At 43.6% G+C, this 26,527-nt stretch overlaps 2 protein-coding genes across 2 annotated transcripts; one reads left to right on the forward strand and one right to left on the reverse strand.

The window, feature by feature from the left end:
• The first annotated feature begins 2,057 nt into the window (after window positions 1–2,057).
• Window positions 2,058–2,499, forward strand: LOC104942022 (transcriptional repressor CTCF-like). Its single transcript, XM_010767212.1, has 2 exons — window positions 2,058–2,207; window positions 2,313–2,499. Exons 1-2 carry the CDS (start codon window positions 2,114–2,116, stop codon window positions 2,495–2,497), a joined length of 279 nt encoding a protein of 92 aa, XP_010765514.1. The 5' UTR covers window positions 2,058–2,113; the 3' UTR covers window positions 2,498–2,499.
• A 3,429-nt stretch (window positions 2,500–5,928) lies between these two features.
• Window positions 5,929–26,527, reverse strand: bach2b (BTB and CNC homology 1, basic leucine zipper transcription factor 2b). Its single transcript, XM_010776247.1, has 2 exons — window positions 26,132–26,527; window positions 5,929–7,524 (listed from the first exon to the last, which is right to left on the reverse strand). The coding sequence occupies exons 1-2, from the start codon at window positions 26,372–26,374 to the stop codon at window positions 5,929–5,931; spliced, it is 1,839 nt and encodes a 612-aa protein (XP_010774549.1). The 5' UTR covers window positions 26,375–26,527.

Below are 26,527 nucleotides of genomic sequence, written 5' to 3' on the forward strand. Positions count from 1 at the left end.
GCTCTGTTCTTGGTTTTCCTCCTCTTCTCCTTCCACACAAAGTCATCTGCCAGATCGCAATCAGTCATTACGTCCGCACTGGTTTTTCATACCAACTGCTGACCTGTTACGAACCCACAGAGCAGACCAGTCACATCCTCCGCTGCGCGTCTGGTACGGCCTGCTCCAGAGACACTTTACATGTACCGTTGCGCACGTCATCTCTGCTATGTCTAGCTTGACATCTCTCCATGAATGTCTGCTCACCACCCTCAGCTCACCTTGACAAGATGAACTGCTTCCTTTTTTCCTTCTGTTGAGAACCACTTCCACTCTCTAGGCCTCCAAACCACACCATCGCACCGTCTATTGTTTCCCCGACTCAGACTGCAAGGAATCTAGGTGTGACCCTAGATAACAAAGTGTCTTCACTGCAAACAGTCGGCCTGCTACGACCCGCTGCTGCAGATACAAGCTTTACAACATCAGGAGAATACGTCCCGCACCTGACCCAGAAAAACAACGCAGGTTCTGGTCCAGGCCCTGCGTCATCTCAACGCCTAGACTACTGCAACTCCCTCCCTGCTGGTCTACCTGATGTGCCCTCCAACCATCTGCGCTCATCCAGAATGCAGCAGGCTCGTCCTGGATTTCAGACCTTCAAACAATGTTCCCACACCACGCCGCTCCTCCGTTCCCGTTCAACTGGCTCCCAGTAACTGCTAGAATCCCACTTCAACAAACACATGTACCTTGCGTACCCATGGCGTGCGCATGATCTGGGCCCTATCCTACATCCAGGACATTGTTAAACTTTAACACCCAGCGCATCACTTCGCTCTGCCATCAAGCCAAACAGCTCGTGTACCCGCAACTGCGAGGGGGACCAAGTTCATCTGCAAAACAGGCTGAGGTTTGCTATACTGGCTCCAAACATGGTGGAATGAGACTCCCCATTTGAAATGAGGAACAGCAGAAAGCTTACAACATCTTCCGCGCAGACTGAAACTCATCTCTTTCGCTCCGACGTTCGAGCGATAGAATTCTAACCAAAGAACTGCTAACAACAGCACTTATAATACTAATAAAGGACCTGCTTATCTAAGCCAGTTGAGTAGCACTTGAAATGTTTGGCTTATATGAAACCTAATGTACTTATATGCAATTCTGTTTCTTCAAGTTGGTATCTTCCTGGTCGAATGTACTTATTGTATTGTCGCTTTGGAATAAAGCCGTCAGCTAAATGCAATGTAATTCATGAAAAACCAATACAAAAATAAATTAAATAAGTGATACATTTAAATAAATAATATAAAAATAATAAATAACAATAAACAAGATCAACAAATATTTTGGAGCGCATTTCCACAGGCTACTAAACATATATAAATATGATAAATAAATTAGACTACAACCTAGCAAAGCTAAATAATCGTTTTTTTGTATTATGTTTTTTCGTAATTGTGGCAGGCCAAAATCGTAATTGTGATTTAAAATACGATTAATTGCACAGCCCGAACAGACACACACACATACACACTTTTTGTCTAACACGCTAACACAGTTCTGTACTGTTAAGCTGTTATGTTCAGTCATCGTTCTTATGTTGAACATGAATACATTTAGTTTGTAAGTAATTATGGGACGTATTTCTTCTTTCATATCAATTTTCCTTCATACTTTCTTGCCGTGAAATAGTTCTTAAATTATATTCAAAGTGGTCTTAAAAAGTCTTACATTTGAGTTGGTGAAACCTGCAGGAACCCTGATTTAAATATATACTACATTGTATACCTCCTTCCCTATTGTTACCTCTTGCAAGGTGCACCATTTATTTGTTGTCTACAGGAAATATGACTTGTGAATGTTTAACTTTTACCTACCAGTTAATACAATATTATTGTGTTTGTTTGTTTACTATACTAACCACTTTCATTTTCTACCAGCAATCAGCCAGTAAAATATGAAATTTGTGGTGCTAATCTGACCCGCCTCTTATTCTCCTATATTGTTTTGTTGACTATGAACATAAATGTGAACGATGATAAACATATGTACATTTTCAATCCTCTTCTCAGGAGAAAAACCTTACGAGTGCTACATCTGCCACGCCCGATTCACCCAGAGTGGAACCATGAAGATGCACATTCTGCAGAAACACACAGAGAACGTGGCCAAGTTCCACTGTCCACACTGCGACACTGTCATCGCACGCAAGAGTGACTTAGGTAACACAAACTGTGTAAACTTATCAGACTGACAAGATAGTTCACTTTGCATGTCGTTTTTATTCCCCTCATGTCTTTTCTTTTTCTCATCTGTTTGCATTGCAGGAGTCCATCTGCGTAAGCAGCACTCTTTCATCGAGACTGGGAAAAAGTGTCGCTACTGTGACGCCGTGTTCCACGAGCGCTACGCTCTGATCCAGCATCAGAAGTCCCACAAGAACGAGAAGAGGTTCAAATGCGAGATGTGCGACTACTGCTGCCGCCAGGTATGTTTTCTCTTTTCTCTTTAGCCAGTATCATGTTATTATCAGCAGCAACTTCATTACATTCGGAAAAAATAAACAATTTGGAATCCTGATTTTATTTAAAATAATATAAAGAATAGCAATCAATGAAAAAATGCATACCTGGGCAAAAAGAAACACCTGTAAGTCACATGTTGGAATCATTTCGCCAACTTTAAAGATATACTGTGTTCACAATTATTAGGCAAGTGAGTATTTTGACCATATCATAATTGTTATGCTTATTTTCCAACTCCAAGCTGTATAAACCTGAATGCGTATTGTATTGAAGCATATCAGGTGATGTATTTGTGTAATGAGGGAGGGTGTGGCCTAAGGCAGTGTTTCTCAAACCTTTTCATACCAAGGACCACTTAACCAATAAAAAAACACTCACGGACCACCTAACTCCACAAATATCCAAAAACAATAGGCCTGCTTAACACTCCAACAGTAAATACAGCCTAATAATGACAGCTTAACATTCTCTATATCGCCTCGTTCACACATTAAATCAACAATACAAATACAACTACAGATTATATAAGCCTTTCGTTCAAATGCGATTTAAAATGCTCACAGGTTTTACACCTCTAATGAAATGTAGACTACATTTATTAAACTTAAGCTTGCTCCATTGTGGACATATTCCCGCGAGAGTGTGGAAAACTTAAATTAATTCACTAGCCTAAAAGTGAGTGATGAGGTAGTGATGCCATTCATTTCACAGCAATATGCATCTACAGTTTGCTAGCATTAGCTATCCACGAAAAGCTACTTGTTACACTGTAGCACACTAAAGGCTGTAGCATTGTGTCAAATGATAGATAACAATATCTGTAGCTACATAATCCTGATACCAACCAATAAACAATACTATCAACCCAATCTTATTTGTATCCATTATTAATATACCATCCACAACTCTAACTCTATAGCTTGTAGCCGTACAAATCCAGACAAAATACATAATTTGTATCTTTTTTTTTATGTTTAATTTAAATCTCACCCCTTGATTAATGCTCGACAAGTCAAATGAATTTCCATTTCCCCACTCATTACTTGTTTTTTAAGAGTTCAGAGTATTTTAAGAGTTCATTCCATAACTGCTGTTGCGTAGGAGGTAGGTCAGCAATCTACATTACTGCTGTTAAAACAAGGAGCCATCAATGGATCCCCTCACAGAGCCACACTTGGGACAAACATTCAGTCCAGCTTTTCTTCAATTTTTTCTCAAAAGTTGCTTAGTTTCTCTTTGCAGGAGACTGCTCTGTCTGCAGAATGAAGCTGCTGATAGTTCTCAGATGTGGCCCATATGAAGGCAACAGCCATAACCACAGAGCAGAAGCTGCCCAGAGACCTGAAGTGACTCCAGCTACCTTGAATGATGGGCTTCGGTCGGACTGCCCTGCTCTTTAACAACTTCCTTCCTCATTTGGATCCACTGTGTCAAGTCCACAGTCCAGAGCTGAAGCTATGTTTTATCGAAGCTGCCATTTGCTCATGTTTGTTTGAACGGCAGGATTACATCGAGAGGGTGTTAGGAAAACAAGCGGCCAAGGAAGCATGAGGGAGCACTTCTTTAGCACTTAAAGGCCAAGGGAGAGTAACCTAACACTGAGCTTCACTTTGGAAGTACTTCTCTGTGACCTCCACTTTAACTCCGGTGCAATAAAGTGTGGAGCAGTGAAACACTCATGAAGGATCTTATCAACAGCTCTGATAGTGAGTGCAAAGCTGGCAGACAACCCTGCGTAAGCCAATAGAGATTTGACAGAGGATATAGTGGAGTAATGGAGCGGCAACAATGGCTGACACATACATATATAAACAGTCATACCCACACAAAGAAATGACAAAGAGAACTGAAATATCTCCCAGTCATGTTTGGGCTGCTCTCCCAGCTGATAGCTCAGCGCTGTATATCCATCCCACATGATTTACAGCGGCACATTCAGCAGGCCTATCAAAGGCCCATCAATCGAGTGGCGACGGTGGTTGTGTGCCACACTCTGAAGGTAATAATTACGCATTACTGCTGAGCCTCTTTATCTCGCAGCTCTGTTTGTGCAGCGGAACTGAATTATTTCCACAGAAAAGCTAAATCCTGTCATGTAGCTCCAACCATTGCAACATGCCGACTTGCTCTGTGAATGTGATCACCATGGCAACGCACCACTTTCTCTTCTCTCCTTCCAGTTCTGCTTCCTCTGCACACTTAGAGCGGCCCTCTTCCACCAAGCTCATTCCGACATCACTGATGGAAAAATCCCAAGAGGTAAGACAGCCTGGGAACATGGAGCCAAAAGGTCACAAGTTCAAGCTCTGCAACAGCCAAAATGTGATGTCACAGACATGACTATGCTACAGTCAAGTGAATACCTCATATATATACCTATATACCATCTATTGTGAAAAAACAAACAAAGAAAGCTCCTTCTCAACCTCCATATACAATTAAAGAGTCAATTTGGAGATACAAGGTTTTCACGTGACAGCAAGGCCTGAAATCCAGACGGAAATTTGCCTCATTAAAGCGAGTAAACAGCAGCGCTCTGAGGAGGCAAAGCTATTCTTTGTAAATAGATTTTGCCTTACACTTCCCCTCAGGTGGGAAATCTGCTCATTTTGATATTATTACACCTGCGCTGAGCTCCATCTGTGAGCGAGAGAGTCCCTCACTGATCTTTACACTGTAAACAACAACAGCCTACAGTCTGCAGGGCGTCTGCCCAGGTGGATTAGGGGAGGATGATTAGAGGATTGGCTGTTCATCCTTGTCAGCACTGTGGAGCTGCGCCGCCATGAGACGGAGCTCAACCTCTCGCCCACTCACTGCAACCGCACACCATTAAAACTTTATGGCCATACACAGCGCTGCTGTAATGTATTGGTTGTAATCCCTTTGTGACGGCTGCACACCTTCACTGCGGCAGGGTATCACTGCTAATGGTCGATAGATCAGAAATGTCAGAATGTCTGACAAGCATGCTAGAATTAGCATATGCATATTTATAGGGCCGGATTATAGATGTCAGTGTTTCCGCTGGGATAAAATGAGCTATTTAGGGTAGTTGGCAGTGGCAGGGAGACAGACAGAGCCAGAGGGAATAACTTCAGAGGGCAGCTGTACCCTGGGAGAATCCTGAGCCTCCAAACGCATGCAGTGCTTTTCACACATTCACATTACTCCCAGCGTAGATGATGAACCAATCAAAGTCTTGAAAAAAACAGCACCACAGCCTCCTGCATTTTGACTATCCTAGTGCATTTGGGCTCACACATTCAGACTCATTACACAGATCTCCAGCAGTGCATAAAGCAGATTAATAATATCAAAGCACATCTGTGCCCTTTGGTGACGCTGTAAATCTTGTACTGAACACCCCTGCTTCAATTACATGATGATTTAATGACTGCTAATGCAGACCTGGAGATCAGGGCACTGCGATGTAATTAGCCATGGTGGGATTGAGTGTAATGGCTACATTGTGTGTTACAAGAGAATGACAATGTTTCACACTCACCTCTGGCCCTTGCTCCTGCACATGGCAGGACTCACTGTCTCCCTCTGAGAAGGAGCCCGACTCGTCGCTGGAGTTGGTGCCGTAGGACTGCTCGCATTTGATCTTAGGCCGCACCTGGTTAAAAAGGGCCTCCCCGCCCACACTTTGCTCCTGCTGGTCCACATTGAGGCAGCGTGCCACGTTGGAGCACGGAGAGGAGGAGAACTCAAACTGGGGCAGGCTGCAGGGAGAGCCCCCGCTGCCGTCCTCTGCATAGGAGTACGAGGAGCAGGAGCTGGAAGTCCTGGTGCGTGTTTCACAAGGCGGTGAGCGCGGGCACACTTTGATTGGCACTGGGCAGCTGGTGTTGGGTCTCGGGCGGCACAGGAGCAGGGGGTCGCTGGAGGTGGTGCTGGGAGAGTAGGTCTGCGACGTGGGGAGGGACTGGCTGGCTCCGGCCCACAGGCCCTTTGGCATGTGCTCAGAGAGCTCCATCTCCAAAGAGTTTCCACCAGGGTAGGAATGTGCTGGGGTTCCCAGACGTTTGCATGCCCCAGAGGAAAATATGACACTACGGCGATCAAGCTCAACTTCCTGTTTGCAGACCCCATCACAGGAAGCGGACTTGAGGGACAACCCTGCAGGGAAACTGTCAACGTCCTTTGGGGATGTAACAGGCAGACCCAGCTCCCCAGTGAAAGGCCTGAAGTCTTTTTTATGATCTCCCTGAGAGTTTACTTTGTCCTGGGGACAGACAAGTCTGTTGGTGAATAGCTGCTCTGAAGTGTTGGGCAGGTCCACCCCTTTCTTGAAGAAGGCTCGGAGGCAGGAAGGGGACTTGGTTCTCTTGGTTCTCTCCACAGATATGGGGTTATCCATCTCCATGCTCATCACACTGTCCTTATCCCTGCCCCCCTGCTCATCCCCTGACAGGCACAATGAGATGGCCTCTTCGTCTACCTGTGGTTCAACTTTGATCTGTGCCAAAGGCAGCCTGTCCTGACCCGGCAGTGCCCCGCTGACGCTGCTCTCTTTTAATGTGCTTGGAAAACCTGAGGTACTGGTGTGTGAGGATGTGTCATTATTGTGCTTGTTGCAGGCCCACTGGTATTTCCTGTACTTTGGGCATCGCGGCAGGTCTGACGCTCCGTGCCTGTCAAAGTCCAGCCTGCCATCGGAGAAGTTACTGGGAATAGCTATCGCTAGCCGATCCTCGTCGGGGTGTTCAAAGGAAGTGAGGGCTTCGGCGCGCCGTCGTGCCTTTGGGGAGGTGGGTTTCTCCACCTCAGACTGCATGCTCTCATCCTGTGAGTTGTTCACTTCTGCTGCCGCTACCTTGTGGCAGAGCAGCAAGCCGTCCTCCTCGCGGCGCAGCTGCGCTTCCAGGAAGCGAAAGCATGAGTCCTCCAGGTTATGCATGCGCAGGAATTCGGCACAGCGGATGACCTCCTGGATGTTTTCTCTGCTGAGTAACAGCTTAGCAGTGTAGGCAAACTGCAACAATGGAGCGAATCCCCTGGCAGTGACCTGCAAAGAAACAGGGAAATTGCCAGCATTACCATCAGCACAGTCATTGTTCAGACCACTTGGAGTGTGGTGAGACAACCTGACAGCCCCAACAACCATAAACAAACAGTGTCAAAAATGGCTCATTGTTTATCAGGTCAGCACTGAACATTCCATACAGCTGAATAAGAAGGGTGCTCTGTGGGTGTCGGCAGGTTGTGTGTCCAGCATCAGAATCAGAATACCTTTATTCGTCACACAGAGGGGACATTTAAATAGCCGCTCATGTTCATAACACCAACCTCTGGAACATACAGCAATCTGCCACTGTCTGTGGCCATGGCATTGGTTTTGGCTACACCCATTCCTGTCAAGTCATGGTAATTCTTTAAAAACAATCAGCAAATATCTTTCCGTATTGTTTGGTTAATGATATGTTGCAATTGTTAACCTTAGCACCAAAGTGTTGTTATGACAAAGATGTTTCATTTATAGGAAGCTTGTGAATAAATATTATTTTTATACAACACTGATTTGAGCGTAATGTACTGTTAGTGCCCCGGTCAGGACTTGGCCCCAAAGCCTCACTTTCTGTGTCAGTGCCCTGGTCCTCAGGTCAAGTGCCTGTAAAGCCTAATGGTATGTAAGACTCAGGCTTATCCCCGTTGTGGCCATGTGGTACGGGATGATAGAGGGAAGCCTTCCATTTAGACTTAATGCCAGATAATTAGGTAAACTCCTGAGCCTGCAGAAGTCCTGGCTGCCCGGCTGCTGTTATCGCAGAGCGCTGAGACCAGAGACCAGAGAAAGACCACAACGCTTGTCTGCTGTTTGGAGATCAGCTTGAGATTCACACTAGGTTGCATTCATCCATTTACTCAACCAATCCCTCCAGCTTTATCCCGGTTAATGATTTGGTGACAAACACATTACGGTTTGGGCAATGCAATCAAAGCACACACATAGGAAAGGAGCAGTAACACAATTGCAATGCGTTCACTCTGAGTCGGTATTGTTTGCTCTACAAAGCACCTTTTCATAGGCTGAGTGATGTTACGCTTTCCTTTCAAGATTGAACAGAGCTTGCTGTGGCAGAGGATCAGCAGAACAATGTGTTTTTAATGAGCCCACTGTATGGTGATTATTGTCTCCATTTGTTGGGGGGAACAAGAAGATGAATGACCCTACAGTAGGTGGGCAGTATCACCTGTGATCACTGCAGCAGCTTCCAGTGTCCCTGCCAGACTCCCCACTAGTAAAACAGGAATTTCCCTCTGCAGTAATCAAGCTTCAAAAACCGCAGAATTTGTGGATTTTTCCGCTTAGGAAAAACAACTAAGCAGTATGATCGAGGAAACTCAAATATCTCAGTAAAAAATAGCTTGAGGTCACTGCATAGAGTCTGAGAATGAATTCAATCATCTGTCTTTTCAGGAAAATTAGTAAACATGTGCAATCGGTTGTTGCTTTTTGATTTTTATAGGTCTAAACCAGGGGTGTCAAACTCAAGGCCCGCGGGCCAAAACCGGCCCGTGACCTCATGTTACATGGCCCGCAAGAACTACCAAAGAATATACAATACAATTGGTGTAATTTTTCAATATTTGCTCTCAATTACGTGCCCTAGACTTACAGACGTAGTTATTCATGAAGTTATTACCAGAATTGATAATAATCTAATGCAGAGCCAATAATGTAATATCATTTTTTTTCTCTCTCCGTTACACATTACTCTGTTCCATGAGCCACCGTGTGCTCTGAGTGCTCTATCCGCTCTACTGATGAGAGCAGCACATCCCCTACTACTAATGCTGCAGCGCACACACACACACACACACACACACACACACACACACACACACACACACACACACACACACACACACACACACACACAAACACACACTGTAATGGTGAGGCAGAGCAGCTTAAATGAGGCTGGGTCCAGAGCTGCAGTAAAGCTGCTGGAGAGAAAGTGCTGAGCGTACCAGGGATCTATTTTCAGCTAGTATCAGCAGCTGCTGTCTGCGGGAGAGATCTTTATGTGTGCTCTGCACCATATGTGATTACTCCACTGTTATAAGCAGCACAGCAGCCTAATGAAGGAAAGCATAACATGAGAGACGCAGGGTGGGGGGGTGAATATGAGGAAGGATGGACAGAGCACAGAAGAAAATCAAAGAGGGAGGGAGACAGCCAGAGCTTAGGAAACTGTTAAAGAAGGAAGAGGAGGACAGGGAGCCTGATCATTATCCGCATGCATGGAGCATTTCAGCTGTTAGCAGCACTTAGTGTATGAATTAAGACAAAGAGAGAAATTACTCAACGGGACAGATTAGGTCCATTTTAGGATAAGAGGGCTCCGATCTGTGTCTAGACTGGACATGAGATACCATTACAGGGCAAGAAACTATAGGCAGCTGCCAATCACAGAGCCGGACAGTTTGCATAACATTTCTGGGGAGCCTGCTATGCCTGCTATGTAACTTTTATTTCCAAAACCACACAATAAATACATTTTTGAAGCTTGTAAAGGGAAGAAGACAGCTCTCCCTCGCCACTCTGCTGTTCTGCTGTTCCCCTCCCTCCGCTGAAATTATGAATGTAAGGCGTATAGTAATCATAGATAACACAGCAGGTTCCGTTACAGTTTGTTTTCATCTGGTGGAGAAGTGCGATCACAGAGCCTGCCGAGGCTATAAATGACTTTGATTTGTTGTTTAAATAGGGGGCCTACAAACAGCCTTTCATTAACAGGCTGAGCAATACTACACCCTCCCTCTCCACCCTCCTCCCTCATCCCGTGCTCCTCATCGGCCTTTCGCCTCTATGGAAGAGATGGCTAATTTATGCAAATGTACTCCAGTGAATTCCTGCATGTCATGCATGCTAATGACTACATGGCATGGCATGACAATGGAGTGCAGGAGGAAACACTAAGTCTCTACTGACATTAACCTTTGTGTTCGCAGACAGACAAAAAGGAGCCTGAGTCACAGCACTGATGGAGATGAAGCAGGCTGTACTGTACGCTGACATGACCACACTGAGGGTTCAGCTTTGTGCTGGAGGAAAGGACTGGAAGTGTGCAGAGGAAAAGGCCTGCAGCACGACAGAACATCTCTGTGGCCGAAGGAAATTATGTTAAGTCAGAAAATACCTGACAAGCTTGCGTCACTTTAGAAATGCACTGCAATGTAACTAAGTATAGTTTATTATTACCATACCAGATTTTGCAATTTTTTACAATAGTTCACGAAACATAACGTGGTATCTAACATTATTTGATTCGTTTTAAGAAGTCATTTTTTCCAATTATTTCTGTATGGTATAAACAAATAATAATTAAAACACTTCCATTCGTTAGATTATCAATCACTGTCAACACATGTTTTTATTGTTGTCCAAAAGTTTCATTGCTGCAATAAGCAACAATGAAAACATTAAGTCAGACATGGAGTCATCCATAACTATAGTTCCAATATCTGCAAGCTATGGAGTAAAATGTACTAAAATCAATAGCTATATATATTTCATCTCAGTTGGCTTGGAATCTTTAATCGGTTATCAGTATTTTTCTGCTTTTTTTGTACTCAGTGACCAATTTTCAAGAAGCCTTAACGCATCTGTAAAGAAAACCCATGATTTAAATTGAAGCATTTGCATGATTGGTTGTGGAAAATCTCGGTTTTACAGAATAAATAGAACATGACCAACTTTACTGTGACTCAACAATCAACTAAATAAAGGAAAACAAAAGCAAATTATATATTTGCTTTTGAACAAAAACACTTAAGAAGATTTGGCTTCCCAGATTTGGTTCATTAGTTACTGAAGGGGGAAAAGTTTGGACATGAACTATTGTATTCATTATCTCAAATGAAAGTACATCTTAAACACTCATGCAGTTTAAATATTAAAGATAACTCCCAACCCTAACAATAACTCCTTAACAAAATACAGTAGAATAAAAACATTTTCACACTGACACTGTTATAATTGTACTGCTCTGTACTGTAAGGTTTAGTGCACATTTGGATCAGTAATGGCAGTGAAAAGAGGGACTAAGCTGATGGAACCATTCCCCAGTGATGTTGAGAGATTTGGAAAGGTAAGGAAAGGGAAGCAGCAGCCCAGACATCCCTGGTGCTGAGCTGTGGGTGAGTTACCCCCCCAACAGTGATTTGTGTGGATCAGATAGTGTACGCCCTAATCCTCCCCCAGTGCAGCTTACTGTACAGTCCAGACATGGAGGACATGACCCCACCTCTACACTGTTTAACACACAAAATGATCGTTTTTACGCTGATTTATTTCTGACCGTACACATGTACAAAGGACATGAACACGTTTGAGGATACTCTCTGTGTCCAGCACTTGTTTTGTCCACCCTGTTTGTATGGTAGGTCTTTTATCCCAGGCTGATGAAAGTCTATTTATTTGTATATTTAGGATGTATAGCTGCTTAACTGTGCTGGGTTTGAAGGTTAAATACAAAGAGCATAAACATGGGGATCACCATGTTGTGGCCCCGTAGGCTTTCTGCTCATCCTCTACCTCTCACACCCAGACAAAGACCCTGCATCTTCTCTGGCAGTCTATAGAACATGAGAAGTGTCCTTGGCAGAGAACGAGAGACTCCCTGCTGGACCAAGGGTGTTGGGTATTAGTGCCGGTACTTCCATTCCTCTCTCCACCACTTCCTCTTCATCTTCTACCACCCAACCCTCAATCTTCAAGGAAGGCTCCCACCATCTGTCTAATAAGCTGTTCTTCTGTCAGAGAGAGTCCTGGCCGGTCACTCCATGTGGGGCTAGTCTGTGTGATGCCCTCTAATGGCGCATTTCCACTGCAGCGCGTAGCACGGTTTAAGTGTGCCGGGCCAAACCCGGCCCGTTTTTTTTTGCCTTTCCACTAGGGGTAGTTCCGGCTCAGGGCTACTTTTTCACCTTTCTCTGGCCCTCCAAAATCGAGGATCTTAACGGGCCAACAACCGGGCTGAATATGCTAAACTAGTGATGTAAACACTCTCAACGGCTGAATGGTCAGAGAGAATCGATAGCAAGGGGGCTACAACAAAATGAACATATTTTACCATGATTTAATTGTAATACATGTTTCAAAATGATGCCGAAGTAACAACATACCGGTTAGTAAAAACCAAGAATTAATGCTTTGACAAGTCTGCAGACAGACTGCAGGCGAAAAACCTTTTAAAATGCGTGTTTTCTGAATGGAGATTGGCTAAGCTAACACAGTATATGCTCCGACCGTCCAAACTCACAACCAAGCCCGCCTTAACCTGCCATCAGGCCCTGGGGTCTGCACGGGGTGAGGGAGGAGGGTGGAGAGGGAGGGTGTAGTATTGCTCAGCCTGTTAATGAAAGGCTGTTTGTAGGCCCCCTATTTAAACAACAAATCAAAGTCATTTATAGCCTCGGCAGGCTCTGTGATCGCACTTCTCCACCAGATGAAAACAAACTGTAACGGAACCTGCTGTGTTATCTATGATTACTATACGCCTTACATTCATAATTTCAGCGGAGGGAGGGGAACAGCAGAACAGCAGAGTGGCGAGGGAGAGCTGTCTTCTTCCCTTTACAAGCTTCAAAAATGTATTTATTGTGTGATTTTGGAAATAAAAGTTACATATTCTGAAAGCCAAGACTTTGTTTATTTAAAAATCTTTTTTTTTTTCTTTTTTTTGGAATTTTACATTTTTTTTTTCTTCTTTTTATTGGCTCATGATAGGCCCCCGATCTCCGTAGGCCCCTGGGCGTCAGCCCAGGTCAGCCCGTGCATTAAGGCGGCCCTGCAGTCACAACAACGGCCTACAGACATAAATAAACCAGCGACTGTATTCGCCATGACACAGACAGTCTGTGGTTTGCACTTGTTTAACTTTTGTCTAGTTTCTGAACAGATATGAGGAGCTGTGAGCTTGAGTGCTAACAGCTAACGGCTGATGTTGATTTTGTGGTTCGCATTGAAGATGACGTCACGGCTCCGCCTACACTGTGTTACTATAGTTACTGCCCCAGCTACTAAACTGCAATGGAAATGCAGCATAAAGTGAGCCTGGCCTATCAAGGCCTAACTATACCATACTAAGCCGTGCGAGGCCCTGCAGTGGAAATGCGCCATTAGATTAGCAGGCGGTTGAGCCCCGATCAACTGCTTGACCTAAGATGGTGGATGGATGTCCCTTGCAGCAGTCTACATCCCTTTTAGTCCTCATACATAAGCAACAAAAGGTATTTTGGCAGTCCAGATAAAACTATATGAGTATAATCTGACCTGCTACTTCTAGGGCTAAGGTCTAGTTTTAGGTAGGAAGCTAGAACTACTGGGTCAGGGCAAGATCAAGGTCATCGTTAATGAAACCAATGTCGTCAACTTTTTAAAAGTCAAACTTTGCTAACTCAATCAGGCACAACAAGGTTTTACGACTGCTGCAACAGCGTACTTTCACCTTTTGCTTTTAATAGACACAGGCATATTTTACACAGTCTCAAGAGGTCACCAGTCAGGTTGATCTTGGCATAGGTCCTTTACATGTTAAAGGCCAACACATACTGTCGTTTTTATGATGAGGGCATCAAGATTATTGGTTGGGTTAAAAAATATTCAAAATGTATGATCCCTACAGGGTCATCCCCCAGGATTTTGGCGATTTCAAAACGCATCTGCTGTCGACCTCACTTAGCCACAGGGTATGGCTGATATTTTAGCAGTTCCAGTGGAGCCAGTGAATGTCCATCTGGGCCAGGACTTCTACCGATTTGAACCAAAATATGTATCCTCCATTCCTGCCTAGTTTATGCCCGTTTCAGGCGGGAACTCTACTCATTGGCTTCAAGTAATCTTACATAGTAATTTCCTCCTAAAATGTGAACTTACTTCAACTTAAGTTTTGCCTTTTTGATGTGGAAGAAAAACAAAACAGCTTTCCATAGACATAGTTTGGCAGCTTGCCGCAAATCCTAGATGACACTGCAGGTGGACACCCTCTTTAAAACCGACAAATGAAGCTCCGTTCAGGCAGGAAGACCTATCACTTCGTATTGCACGTCATGGCAATACTCGCTCCCTTCACTAAATGATAGGGAGCGCCACTCCTCAAGCTAACCTATCACTTCCCTCCATTCACAAGCCTAATTATCGCACCTGTTAATCCCTCTATATATGCTCTCCCCTTTTCCATCAGGTGTCTTTCAGGCGTCAACGCGCAAGCAGCAGCAGGGCTTCGTCCCAGCTCCAGGTATATATTCATCAGCTCCGCAGTCTTGCGGATTAAGCTACAGGCGGCGTTCCCCAGTTGGCTAGCGGTTCTAGCCGGCCACCCCGCAAACCCGGACGCGGAAGGAAAGGACAAGGACATTGGGCTCCACGATCTTCCTCCAGCTTAATGGAAAGGGGCTACTTCAGGCAAACAATTGACGCACGCCTTCAGTCTCTCGAGAGAGCATCACTGGCATCAGGGCCGCTCTAATGCGGCGCTTCCGGCTTCACACAGAACGGGCCCTCATCGCTCGCGAAGCTTCACCCATTTCTGGCTTCAACTACAACCCCTCTTGCAGGCAGGCAGGGCTTAAGCTACATCCCATCGAAGCTACTTCTCCTCCCGGCTCGGTAGCCAGTACTGGACACTAAGTGCGTCATAGACGGCTAGCAGGTTCAGTGCACAGCAGGCTTGCCTCCTTTCCCGGCGCCTCACCGCTAAAACAGGCAAGAAAAGAGAAGAGAAAAAGAGAGGAAGAAAAGAAAAGAGAGAGAAGAAGAAGAGCATAAGGGAAAAGAGAAAGGAAAGAAGAGGAGGAGAGAAAAAGAGAGAGAACGGAGAAGAGAGATAAAAAGAAAGAAAGAAGAGAAGAGAGAAAAAAGAAGAACAAGGAAGAGAAAAGCAAAAGAAGAGAAGAAAGAAGAAAAAAGGAGAGAGAAAAAGAAAAGAACGGAAGAAAGAGAAAAGAAAGAGAGGATGAAAGAGAAGAAGAATAAGGAGAGAGAAAAAGAGAGAAGTTCGTTTATGCATTGTTGCCTTTAGTTCAGGGTTAAGTTGAGTTTCAGGCAGCGTCGGGTGTAACGCGTTACATCATGGAGTTATGCAGTTCAGGTAACTACTACCCGTCACAATGCTCAGTAAGTACCGCAGTTTCAAGCTTCAACACAGCCACGGATGCTGCCCATCCGTGGTTTTTTGGGGGGTTTCTTTCAGGGAGAAAGAGAAGTTCATGTAAGATGATAGAAGACAGTCTAATCACCCAACCAGCACATCAGCATCTACGTCTCACCGTGGCGTAATTAAACTGCTAATTAAGCTAGTCCTATATCAGGGCTCGACAGTAACGGTTGCCAGGTTGTCATTGGCAACCATTCAGAAAAATGTCAACCACTTCTTGGACTTTGGTTGCCATCAGTAGCAACCAGTTTTTAACATAAAGAAATAAGGACAGCAAACAGCAAAACGCGCACCCCAAAATAGATAAATGTTCATATTTGTTTTAAGAGTGATATTTAATTGTTGTGACCAGTCGGAACCTGATACTTAAATTGCACGTGCATTGGCGTGATTACGGAGCCAGAAAGCGATGCACGTTTACTCGCGTGTGCGGTGCGCCCTGTGTTTGTTTTACAACAAAATGGCAAAGCAAAAATAAGTTGTTTGACTATGTGGTAAAAAGTTCAGCCAACACCTCAACTTCTCAAACGAATGTTCAAAGTGATTCAACTGATGGAGCGTAAGGTAAACCCGAACGAAAAACAAAGAGGAATGTTTTCCATTCACTTCCGGTAAAAGTTCCTTCAAAATAAGAGTCCCGATCTTATTACTACCAAAATAAAAGTGCAAAACGAAACTTTACCATAGAAAAATGTTGGCATAAAATTATAATCACTTCTATAAAAAGGTAACACATTTTAAATATAGTTAGACATATTAAAGGTAATTTACAGCATCAATAATTAATATCAAATGTTTAACTGTGAATAGTTTTCATTTATTTAACATTAGAAATGTATTAGTCTGGCCAATCCAAGACTTCAATGCTGAAGGGCCAATGGGGTCTATGGTGGGGGGTCAACACAAGGGGTCAAGAAAAACCCACATTTGAAAGGGAGACAACGGATGATCAAGAACGAGTGTCTTGCTCAATTCATTTTTTGGGGGGATTGTGAGAACATGACAACAGCAGCACTGGTATTTTGTATACCAGCAATTGAGGGTGGGACAAGTTTACTTCAAATAAGTGTGTTAATTACTTATCGTAAAGCATTTTGAACATTCTTTTGTGTCACATGTTCATTATTAAGTTGATGTATAACTGTATAGCATCTTAATTATTTAAAATATAAGGTATCTAAAAAAGGGCAACCGTATTTTCAGTTTTGGCAACNATAAACATAAATAATAAAATTACAGTTTGGGAAAGTTACTTCAAACAAAGAGTCTTTACTTCCCCTTTTTTGTTGTTGTGTACATGTGTTAAGTTTGGATGAGTTACAGCAAAATTAGTTGTTTCCAGTTGAATAGACCACAAGAAACTGAACTACTTCACTCACCCTCGTTATAGTGCAGTTTATTTAAGCTGTCATTCGCTCTTTGAATGCCAATTTAAGAGGCAATAGGTTGTGACCCGTTACCTGCGAGTGTAACGGAAATTTCTCGACGGCTGTATTTGACCCACGCCACGAAGCACTCACGTTCTTTATGGCGCCTACCTTATGTAACGTTAGTCAACTTTTCGAGAAACGCAGGCAAAGTTATACTTTCGACTTCGCGTCGGGAGCCGCGCAGGTGTGGACGTGCTGTGTGCGCATTGGTTACTGTTCGAGCGAGGGACCTGAAATCCCTCACCTGCTTGACACAACGGGTTTCGACTATTTTCACATCCGTGGGGGACCATGTCTCCCTGGTTGTTCGAGAGGCAGAGGTGTATTGAGCGCTCTGCTCGGTAAATTGGGAAGTGGTAAGGTTGTCTTTGACTTGTTCCGTCTAAGCTTCCTAAATAAAGAAACGCTTTGACAAAATTTATGGGTTAATTTAGTTCAATAAAAACCATTTTGATTAATGTTCATATTTGAATGTGTAATAAAAAAAAAAAATAAACAAGAAACATTACAAACAGTTATGATTACAAATCTTTTAGAATCCGATCTACCAGGATCTGCCGAGCGCGTGACAAAGTCAATTTGCTCTGTGAGCGCCACGCGTGGAGGATTTGGCCTTCGAGGCCAGCGATTGTAATATTAGGACAATAACGCGCAAATAATAAATATTAACATATAGCTACCTAAATAGTCATTAGTAAAATTTCAATTTGTGTCTCTGTAACTTAATTGGCAGAAGATACTAGTTTTAATGGATCTTTCTAACGTCAATACACGAGTTTCAGTTCGGCAGAATGCGGACAATCTGGCGTAAAACGATTCACAACTCAAATCTTGAGAACTGCACCTGAAGACAAGCGCACACCATTTCTACCATTAAGCAGTCAATCGACTCAAAAAGGGTCTAACTTCAACCACATAGCGTAGTTAATTTCACAATTTAAAAAATTGGCTTTCGGAGGACTCTGCGACAAAGATCGTCTAACACGCAGGAACGGGATACCAAGACGGGGTCCCTCAGAGTGTTAGTCCCCGCTGACCCTGATGTTTGAGTCGGTGGCCCTGAGACTGGGGCCGTGAAGCCATGGGCGCTCTTTAATGCCGAGTCATTTGTGAACATTGTCCCCTCCCAACACGACACTGAAGAGCTGGCGTGTAACAGGCTGGCCGTGGTGAAGGTTCAGTTGCAGGGCTACCGGTCAGCGAGACGGTGTTATTTTTCTTCGCGACAAATCCTGTCTCTACGCTCACTGGTAAGTGTCACCCGGTTAGTCTTCTCATGAGTTTGGCCTGATGCAGTGTTGCCTACTCCCAGTTTAAGTCGTGGCAAACAGGTCGCCTGATTGCATTATGGTTATGGCCAGGTTTAGTCCATGCCATGACTGATTATGAGCCAAGAGCTATGGGTAGGGATCAGGTTGAGAATCATTGTGAGTACTCCGGAACGTCAATTAAATCTTTTAGTCACCGCCTTTCTGTCTGGGTAAAGGGTTGATTGATAAGACGTCACAGTACTCCCCGTAACTGTTTTTATTTGTTTTGGTAGACGTGTCTTCACCATGCGCTAGACTGTTTTAGCGCGTAACGTACATTCTCCAGTCTTTTCTAAGACATACTCTGAAACAAGTCCACTTGTTCCACCGGACGTATACGTTCCTTATTGTCGAAATTATGGGGAATGACTGTTGTTTAGTCTTCACATCTTGTAATCATGTCTATAATTTTCAGCACTAAATTATTGAAAAGTATCGATAAGAGTATCGAAAAATAGTAATACCGGTATTGATAAGCAGTATTGGTATTGATAAAATCCTAACGATACCAATCCCTACTAAGGACACACCATTCTTTATGGATGCAGAAGCAGTGCATGCAGATGGAGGATCAAAAGTGACAGGTAGAAAGGAAAATATAGGCAGATGTGTAGACAGATTAATGGCCCACAACACAGGTTCAGGATGAGCAACCAAAACAGCTATGACTGACTGTGTCTAACATCATTTGACAGCTCAACAGGGGAAATCATGACAGACACAATGCAAATGAATGATCAGCTACTCCACAGAGATGGGAGGCTAATTCACATGTGTGCACTCACAAACCTGAGCGCTATACAAAGCCCTGACATGGCAGGGAGATAATTGGTAATGATGCTTCAGTAATGTGACTATAATAAGACTAAAGCTGCCTCACCTCTCATAAACACACACACACACACACACACACACACACACACACACACACACACACACACACACACACACACACACACACACACACACACACACACACACACAATGCAGAATGCATTAAAATGACATGACACTCTTGATAACAGAGCTGGCAGCAATAGCTCTGTAGTTACATTGCCATAGCAGTTATTGCAAGATCCATGCAGTGCTTGTGTGTGTGAAGTGTGAACGTGACTTCATGCATGTCTAGTTTGGTGTGTGTGAGGCTGTGTGTATGTGTGTATGTGGAGGACTGGGACTTCACAATCAATTCATCCTAGTTCCAGAAACCATAACTGGAAAAGTTGCTGGCAGAAAGAAAATAAGATGTATAAAAGTATAATGCTTCAATTTGCCGTCCCGCCTCCTCCATTCCTCCAACCCCCCCGCCTTTTCATCTTGAGCTTTTAGCCGTTAGATTATTCTCTCCATCTCCTCCCCCTCTATCTTCCCACTTCAGAAAATAAATGAGGGAAAACAAGCACGTTCAGTGGTTATTGTCTTTCTCACTCTCCAGTTCTCGCAATCCTATGGGCTAGTGCAGGGGTCTGCAACCTTTTTGACCAAAAGAGCAATTTTTCCCCCTTTTCCACAAATGTTCTTTGTGTGGAGCCGCAAAACATATTTGATAGCTTGATAGCTTATAAAGTTGTATATATTGTTACATCATAGACAAAAACTACAGTTTTTTTGCATTTATTATTTATTACATTATATAAAACTGTTTACCTCTAATAATAAACAAATAACTCTTAAAAGGAGAATTAAAAAAATACACTGGCCTACTTTAAAATAAATCAACACAGCACTTGGGAAGTCCTCTGCACATTTGAAGAAAATGAATATAATTAAAATGGGCCCACTTTGAAATAAATAAAACATATAGCTGCACCCTAAAACGAGTTAACTGATTGAATTATGACTGAAGATCGTCAGCTGTCTTCCTCTTCCGTGTCTTTCCTCCAATATGTAAAGGCTGCAGCACCTTTGACAACTTCTCTACACATGTCAAATATACCGGTAAGCCAGCATCGTTTGCTGTGAAAGCAGATAACTCGCAGAATGAAACCCATTGTGCTCCTCCGATACTTTTCTTTTCTTTGATTTATCCATAGTTCGCTCATCGAGCCGGGGGTCAGGTTATTCGCCTACAAGAAAAGGCGCTGGTGCGGGACCGTAGCAGGATGTGACGCATATTTTAGTTGACCTAATTAAAACTGTTTATTTTTATTTTTTTATGTGTCACAGTATCACCTCAAAATACAAGGTACGAAACATTTTCAACCGTGCAACACAGTAAAAATAGTCCTTATATTTCCTTCTTATTTTTGTCTAAGCTCAAGGGAGCCAGAGTAGAGGGCTTAAAGAGCCGACCCCTGGGCTTGTGGCAACACACACAAAGCAGACCTAACCTGTCACACTTCAGCACATACATTTTCATATATACACTGCCTTCCGTAGAATACACATACACACTCACACACGATCTGCAACTTGGATGGCACTATAAACACATTGATAAAACCATTTCTATAATAAGCCGTGTTTGTCAAAATGTCATCCCTCGGCCCCACAGCCATTATCACTGCTTCAACATTTATAGTGGCTCTTTAAATAAACGGCCCATGCCTTCATGGCCTACAGTGATACCCATCTCTACACCCACCCACCCACTCTCTCACACACACACACACACAAACACACAAACACAGACGTTCCCTCTTCCCATTACATAGACGCCGCAGACTTGATGGTAATATCGTCTTTGCTATGAATGAGGATTTTAGTTTTTTTCCTTGTTAAGGTGCTACTTAAGTAAGTAGCCAGAAAAATCATTGCACACATTCTTGTACTTAAAGCATATGGGACACACACACGGACGCACGCACGCACGCACGCACGCGCGCACGCACGCGCACACACACACACACACACACACACACACACACACACACACACACACACAACCACATACACACAGATTATTGCACTTGCTGCATAGTAGGGACACACATTTTCTTGTAGTGTGAAGAAATGGCTGGACTGTCATAGGATGGCGGGTGTGAGTTATTACTTTTACTTTTAATGGAATTTGTTATATAGCCATTGCTGGTGTTACAAATCTGACCCTTCTAATCAATATTTGTATTAATATATGAACAAAATGATGATGTCAAGGACTGCGGAAGAACTTTAAGTGCAACAATAAGCAACATTTATCTGCGTAAAAAAAGGCTAAAAGAGAAATCATCTAATATTAACAGAAACAGAAGCCAAGAAGGCATCAGTGTCTCCAAGGCCAAACAAGTAAACAAAAAACAATGTTCAACTGAGTCAAACAAAAAGACAATAGTTTCCATCCCAACCACAAATAAAGGAGAACAAGTAAGGCACAATAAACAGTTGAGAGTTATGGATCCTACAATTACAAAGGCTTTAGTCAAACACAGAGTTTCACCAATAGGTGAAGTTAAATATCCCACTCAATATAGATAAAAGAGCAAAATGCACACACCATGGACCCATATTTACACTGCACCACACACCTCAAATAAAACAGTTAAATCCCTCAAAGCAAGGGACAGTTTCATGAGCCTGTAGCTGTTCAGAAACAGCTATTTGTTATAGGAATAGTTGAATTATTGCATAATGACACATTATTGGTTATCTATTTGGCATTAGTTTGAATATTAGCACTGGTGAGCATTAATGTTAGGCTTGTAACCTGGCAACAACAAAACCTGATATTTGAGAGCTATCAAGAAAAACAGCAATTATTCAGGCTGGCAATTTCTTGCAACATTCGCCCACATGCTTCCTGTTTCATCAGATACACATATAGACAAGCACACACACATGTCATAATTGATTGCAAAATTCTAAAATAAAAGCCATAAGCCCTGCCCCCAACCAGCCCAAACTAGTCTATGAAATTATTAGATATTGGATATATTTATGCAGTATATTCAGAGAGAAAAACAAACGTCTTCCTGTTATTGTTGTATGCAGGAATGGAAACTTTTTGAGGAGCAACTCAGAGGGAAACGTTCATGTTGTTTGAAGTCATTGTTCGTCATTCCTCATCAAGACCAAACAACAGGCAGCAGTATTAAATAAAGCTCATCATCTTAAAATTATCCGCTGCAGTATTCCCAGTTTTTTTATTTTATATATTATGTCAAGTTCCAGCAACCATGCATTCCATTTACTGTTGAGAGCCCCGTTATTATCTTTGAAGTTCAAGAGATTTACCATATATGTTTATTCACAGACTCAGGAAGTCCTCCGGTGGTTGAGTGACTTATATATGACTGTGTGCACACACAGTATGCTTTTGTAAACATGTTTGCTCATTATGTAGGCCTATGTATTGTATGTGTGTAGAGTCTGCCTGCACAAGGGTTTTATTATCAGCCTTACTTTACAACTTTATTATTGCTACCTTGAGTCAAAATGAGATCTTTTCAGAGGCTCACCCGAAGGTCAAACCTGACGGGATCCTCTGAATATTAAGAAGGAAACACCACAATGAGAGGCCATAGGGCTGGACGAGAGGTGAGGAAGACCAAACGGAAGAAAAAGTGATGTTTGGAAATGGTTTAGGAAGGAATGGAAAGAGGAAAAAGTCTTGAAAACTAAAAGGTCCATTATTACCATAGCTCAGATGTTGTAGGTTTTCTGTAGCATTAACGAATGAACAAATAATTTATGTTAATCTTGTTATTCAGCACATGGATTCAGGTTTTCCTTCATGAGTTATCTGCACAACATTCGGATGAAAAAGATTCCTATAGTCCTTATTCTATTTTATCAATGTCAGACGAGATATGGTCAAAACATTTTTAATTAAGCAATCATATCTTAAAAATCCTGTGGAGGCCATTCAATTAGCTATTCAGTCCATGTAAAAGCAAAGTATGTGTGATGTTATTTGTGTGAATCAATGTTTAAGACCTCTTTAAGCGTGATGACTTAGACATACAGTATGTCAGGTAATGCTGTACTATACATAGTGGGGTTGTGTATTGTACTGTAGCTACAATAGATCAAAAATGTAGATAGTGTAACTTTAAAACAAATCTCATAATACAACCAAGTGACTCTACCTGAACTCATTTTGTTGAAGCACTTAGATCACAGAAAAACCGCAAATGTCATTATTGAAAAGCATGGTAATTATGTCCTACTTCAGGACATTTATGTAAATCCGTGGTTACCCTTTAACGAAAATGCTGAAGCTTCTGCAAAAAGAGTGAGTAAGGTAACTAATTTGATCAAACTTCAGATGTGCATTACGGTTGGCTCCGTGAAGACACAAAGATGGGTAGGCTATAGTGTTTCTGTCTCGTAATATATTTGAGCCTGTCTGAGGTGAAGTAATCCTTTAATGGCAGAGTATATTCAGATATGTGTCAGGCGTAACTTCAACTGTACTTTGTTAAAGGCAGAGTAAAGCCCCGGCCACACGAGGACGACAACGGTCGTATCTGCTACAGTTCACTATCAGATAGACGGTTCGGCCACACAAGGCAGACATGGAAACGCAGAAAACGATAACGACAGCGGGTCCCAAGGTGGGTAGATCTGCAAACGAAACGCTCTGGGGGGGCAAACGGTTCCATGTTTACGCCTATACAATAATTTTGAGACAACGTTGAAGCAATAGCCCCACCTCTCCCCACCTCTCCTGCTCAGAGATCAGCTGCTGGGCTGTCAGAAGAGGGGGAGGAAAAGAGAGGCTCCGTTTTTTATTGTTTTATTATTATATAGAGTCGTTATCAATTTGTTTTAAAGATCAATAAATATTTAAAAAGATTTAAACTTTAACGAACATGTTGACCGGCGAAAAAAATCTAACTGAAACTCTGCCGCACGGTCCCCTCGTTCCTTGGAAGAGGCGGAGAAGTGGGTGCTTTTCATCTGCTGGTGGACTACTGGAGAGATTTACAGCAGGAGCAAACGCTTGCCTCGGGGAGGGAGAAAAGGAGCCAGAGCGTCCACAGCGGAGAATAGACAGAAGGATAACCATGGCAACCATGTGCGGGAAGTCTTCTTCGCTGCTTTTGTGGCAGGAGTACCAGCGCCACTTTACAGGCCCGGCATATGTTAAATACACGCGCGTCTCCAGCGCTTTCGAGGCATGTCTCGTTGCTGAACGGGCACGTTCTGCTTGGCCTATTGCGTGTGGACGGAAGACTTTTATGATATCGATTTAGGTCCGTTATGTGTTATCGTCCTTGTGTGGCTCCAGCCCATACTGCCAACCTCACCGATTTTTGCGGAGCAACTCCCGATTTCATTGCCCTCTCCCGGCGTTTCCTCCCGGGGCGTCATATTCTCCCGCCATTTCTCCCGGATTTCTGACAAAAACAGATTTCTCAGGACTGTTTCCAATTGGACTTTAATACAGTTACACCATTGTTTGATTTGCCAGGGTAACACGTCATCTTAGTAGGGCGTGCCAACTGAATGTCTGAGAGGGTGAGCGAAGATAGTCATCAGAAAACAGAACAAGAATTGACAACTCTACCCCTCTGCTCACTCACATTTCCTGTAAAATACAGGTCCAGCCCACACATAGCCTATTGCCTCCATCAAGGATGGTGCTACAGGCCGCCTAAGGCAGGCCACTTACAACCTACATAAGCCAAGTTAAATGTTAATCTATACAGCTCCTGGGTGATTCCATTTTGCACATTTTTAAATGCCATGCCGATTTCTGAGGTCTCGAAGTTGGCCCAAGTATTGCCTCCAGCGCCCAGGTGCGTCGCCTGTGGCGCTGGACATCCGGGGCTTTAGCCCGAATGTTTTTCTGTAGCCCCGGAAAATTCTNCAACAACGGCATACGCAACGCTCTGGGGGGGTCCAACGGCTCCGTGTGTACGCCCTATACGATCATTTTCTGATAATGATGACGCAATAGCCCCGCCTCTCCCCACCTCTGCTGCTCACCCCCGCGTCAAAGTAAACTTCACACTGAATTCAGATTATTTATCTTTCTCTCGATATGGACATAAATGCGAGTGAAGTCTAATCTGACAGGACGGAGACACGCAGCTCTGCTCACCTGCAGCTCCTCCCGCTGTGATGCAGCGGTGAACGGAGCAAACACACACTTCAAGTCAGATCATCGCCCTTAGCTGTTTTAATTACCTCTCAAACTACCTAAACTAGTTATAAATATGTTTATTTTTACCTTCTTTTACCGGGTCACTCATTACTGGATCAGCTGCTGCTTGAGACAGACACTGACGCTGTCCGAAGAGAGGGAGGAAAAAGAGAGGCTCCATGTATTATATTATTATATTATATAGATTCGTGATTCATTTGATTTAAAGCTCAATAAATAACAAAGAAGACCTTTGACCGGCACTTTTATAATTTTGTCCGGAAGATTTAAACTTTAATACACGTTGACTGGCGAAAAACTCTGCCCGGTTCCCTCGGCCCCCACCGCGGAGAATAAACATAAAGGCAACCATGACAACCATGCTTCTTCGCTGCTTTTGTGGAGGAAGTTACAGCGCCATGTACAGGCTCCTGCATATGTACTGCAGCTTCTCCAGCGGTTGGAGCTAAACGGAGCTGTCTCGTGTGGACAGACACTATCCGTTGAACATTGCGTGTGGACGGAAGCTTTTTTGCGTTTGCGTTTGCGTTAATCCTATGCGTTTAGCCGTATGCGTCCTCGTGTGGCCAGGGTCTTAGAGTTGCATTGTCTAGAGGTCAATAGCACTTCGACCCATGGAAAGGAAAAACTGTGCAGGACAAAGTGTGTTTGATAGTCGTACCTCTTCCGGAAGGCTGACCACCAAGCCATTCTCCGCCTGGCCCACCAGCGCCTGCAGGAAGTACTCGCTGCAGGCGGCCAGCACGGAGCGGTGCCCGCGGAACTCCTTCCCCTCCACCAGGACGGTCACATCGCACAGGATATCCTGCTTCCGCTGGTCGTTGAGGCAGAGGAGGATATTGGTACAATGAACTGTCGACTCATACACATACATGGGGGCTTCAGGCTTCTCATCCACGGACATTCCGCTCACGCCCTGGAAATAGAAGCACAACAGAGGGTGGTCAGCTTACAGCCAAACCCAGCAAGCACATACCGCAGGGCGGACATCAGCCCCCGCCTCATGATTCAACACACACACTGCTCTCTGCACATCATCGCTCCCCTTTAACATTTA

The sequence above is a fragment of the Notothenia coriiceps genome, unplaced genomic scaffold (assembly GCF_000735185.1).
Source record: "Notothenia coriiceps isolate Sejong01 unplaced genomic scaffold, NC01 NC01_scaffold00000339, whole genome shotgun sequence".
Taxonomy (NCBI): domain Eukaryota; kingdom Metazoa; phylum Chordata; class Actinopteri; order Perciformes; family Nototheniidae; genus Notothenia; species Notothenia coriiceps.

What these genes read in the sequence shown, in the direction of transcription:
- LOC104942022 (XM_010767212.1), top strand. Translation starts at nt 2,114, where the DNA reads ATGAAGATGCACATTCTGCAGAAACACACAGAGAACGTGGCCAAGTTC. An exon ending in CGCACGCAAGAGTGACTTAG is followed by an intron (nt 2,208 to 2,312) that starts GTAACACAAACT and finishes TTTGCATTGCAG; the next exon opens with GAGTCCATCTGCGTAAGCAG.
- bach2b (XM_010776247.1), bottom strand. Translation starts at nt 26,374, where the DNA reads ATGTCCGTGGATGAGAAGCCTGAAGCCCCCATGTATGTGTATGAGTCG. An exon ending in TGGTCAGCCTTCCGGAAGAG is followed by an intron (nt 7,525 to 26,131) that starts GTACGACTATCA and finishes GTTTCTTTGCAG; the next exon opens with GTCACTGCCAGGGGATTCGC.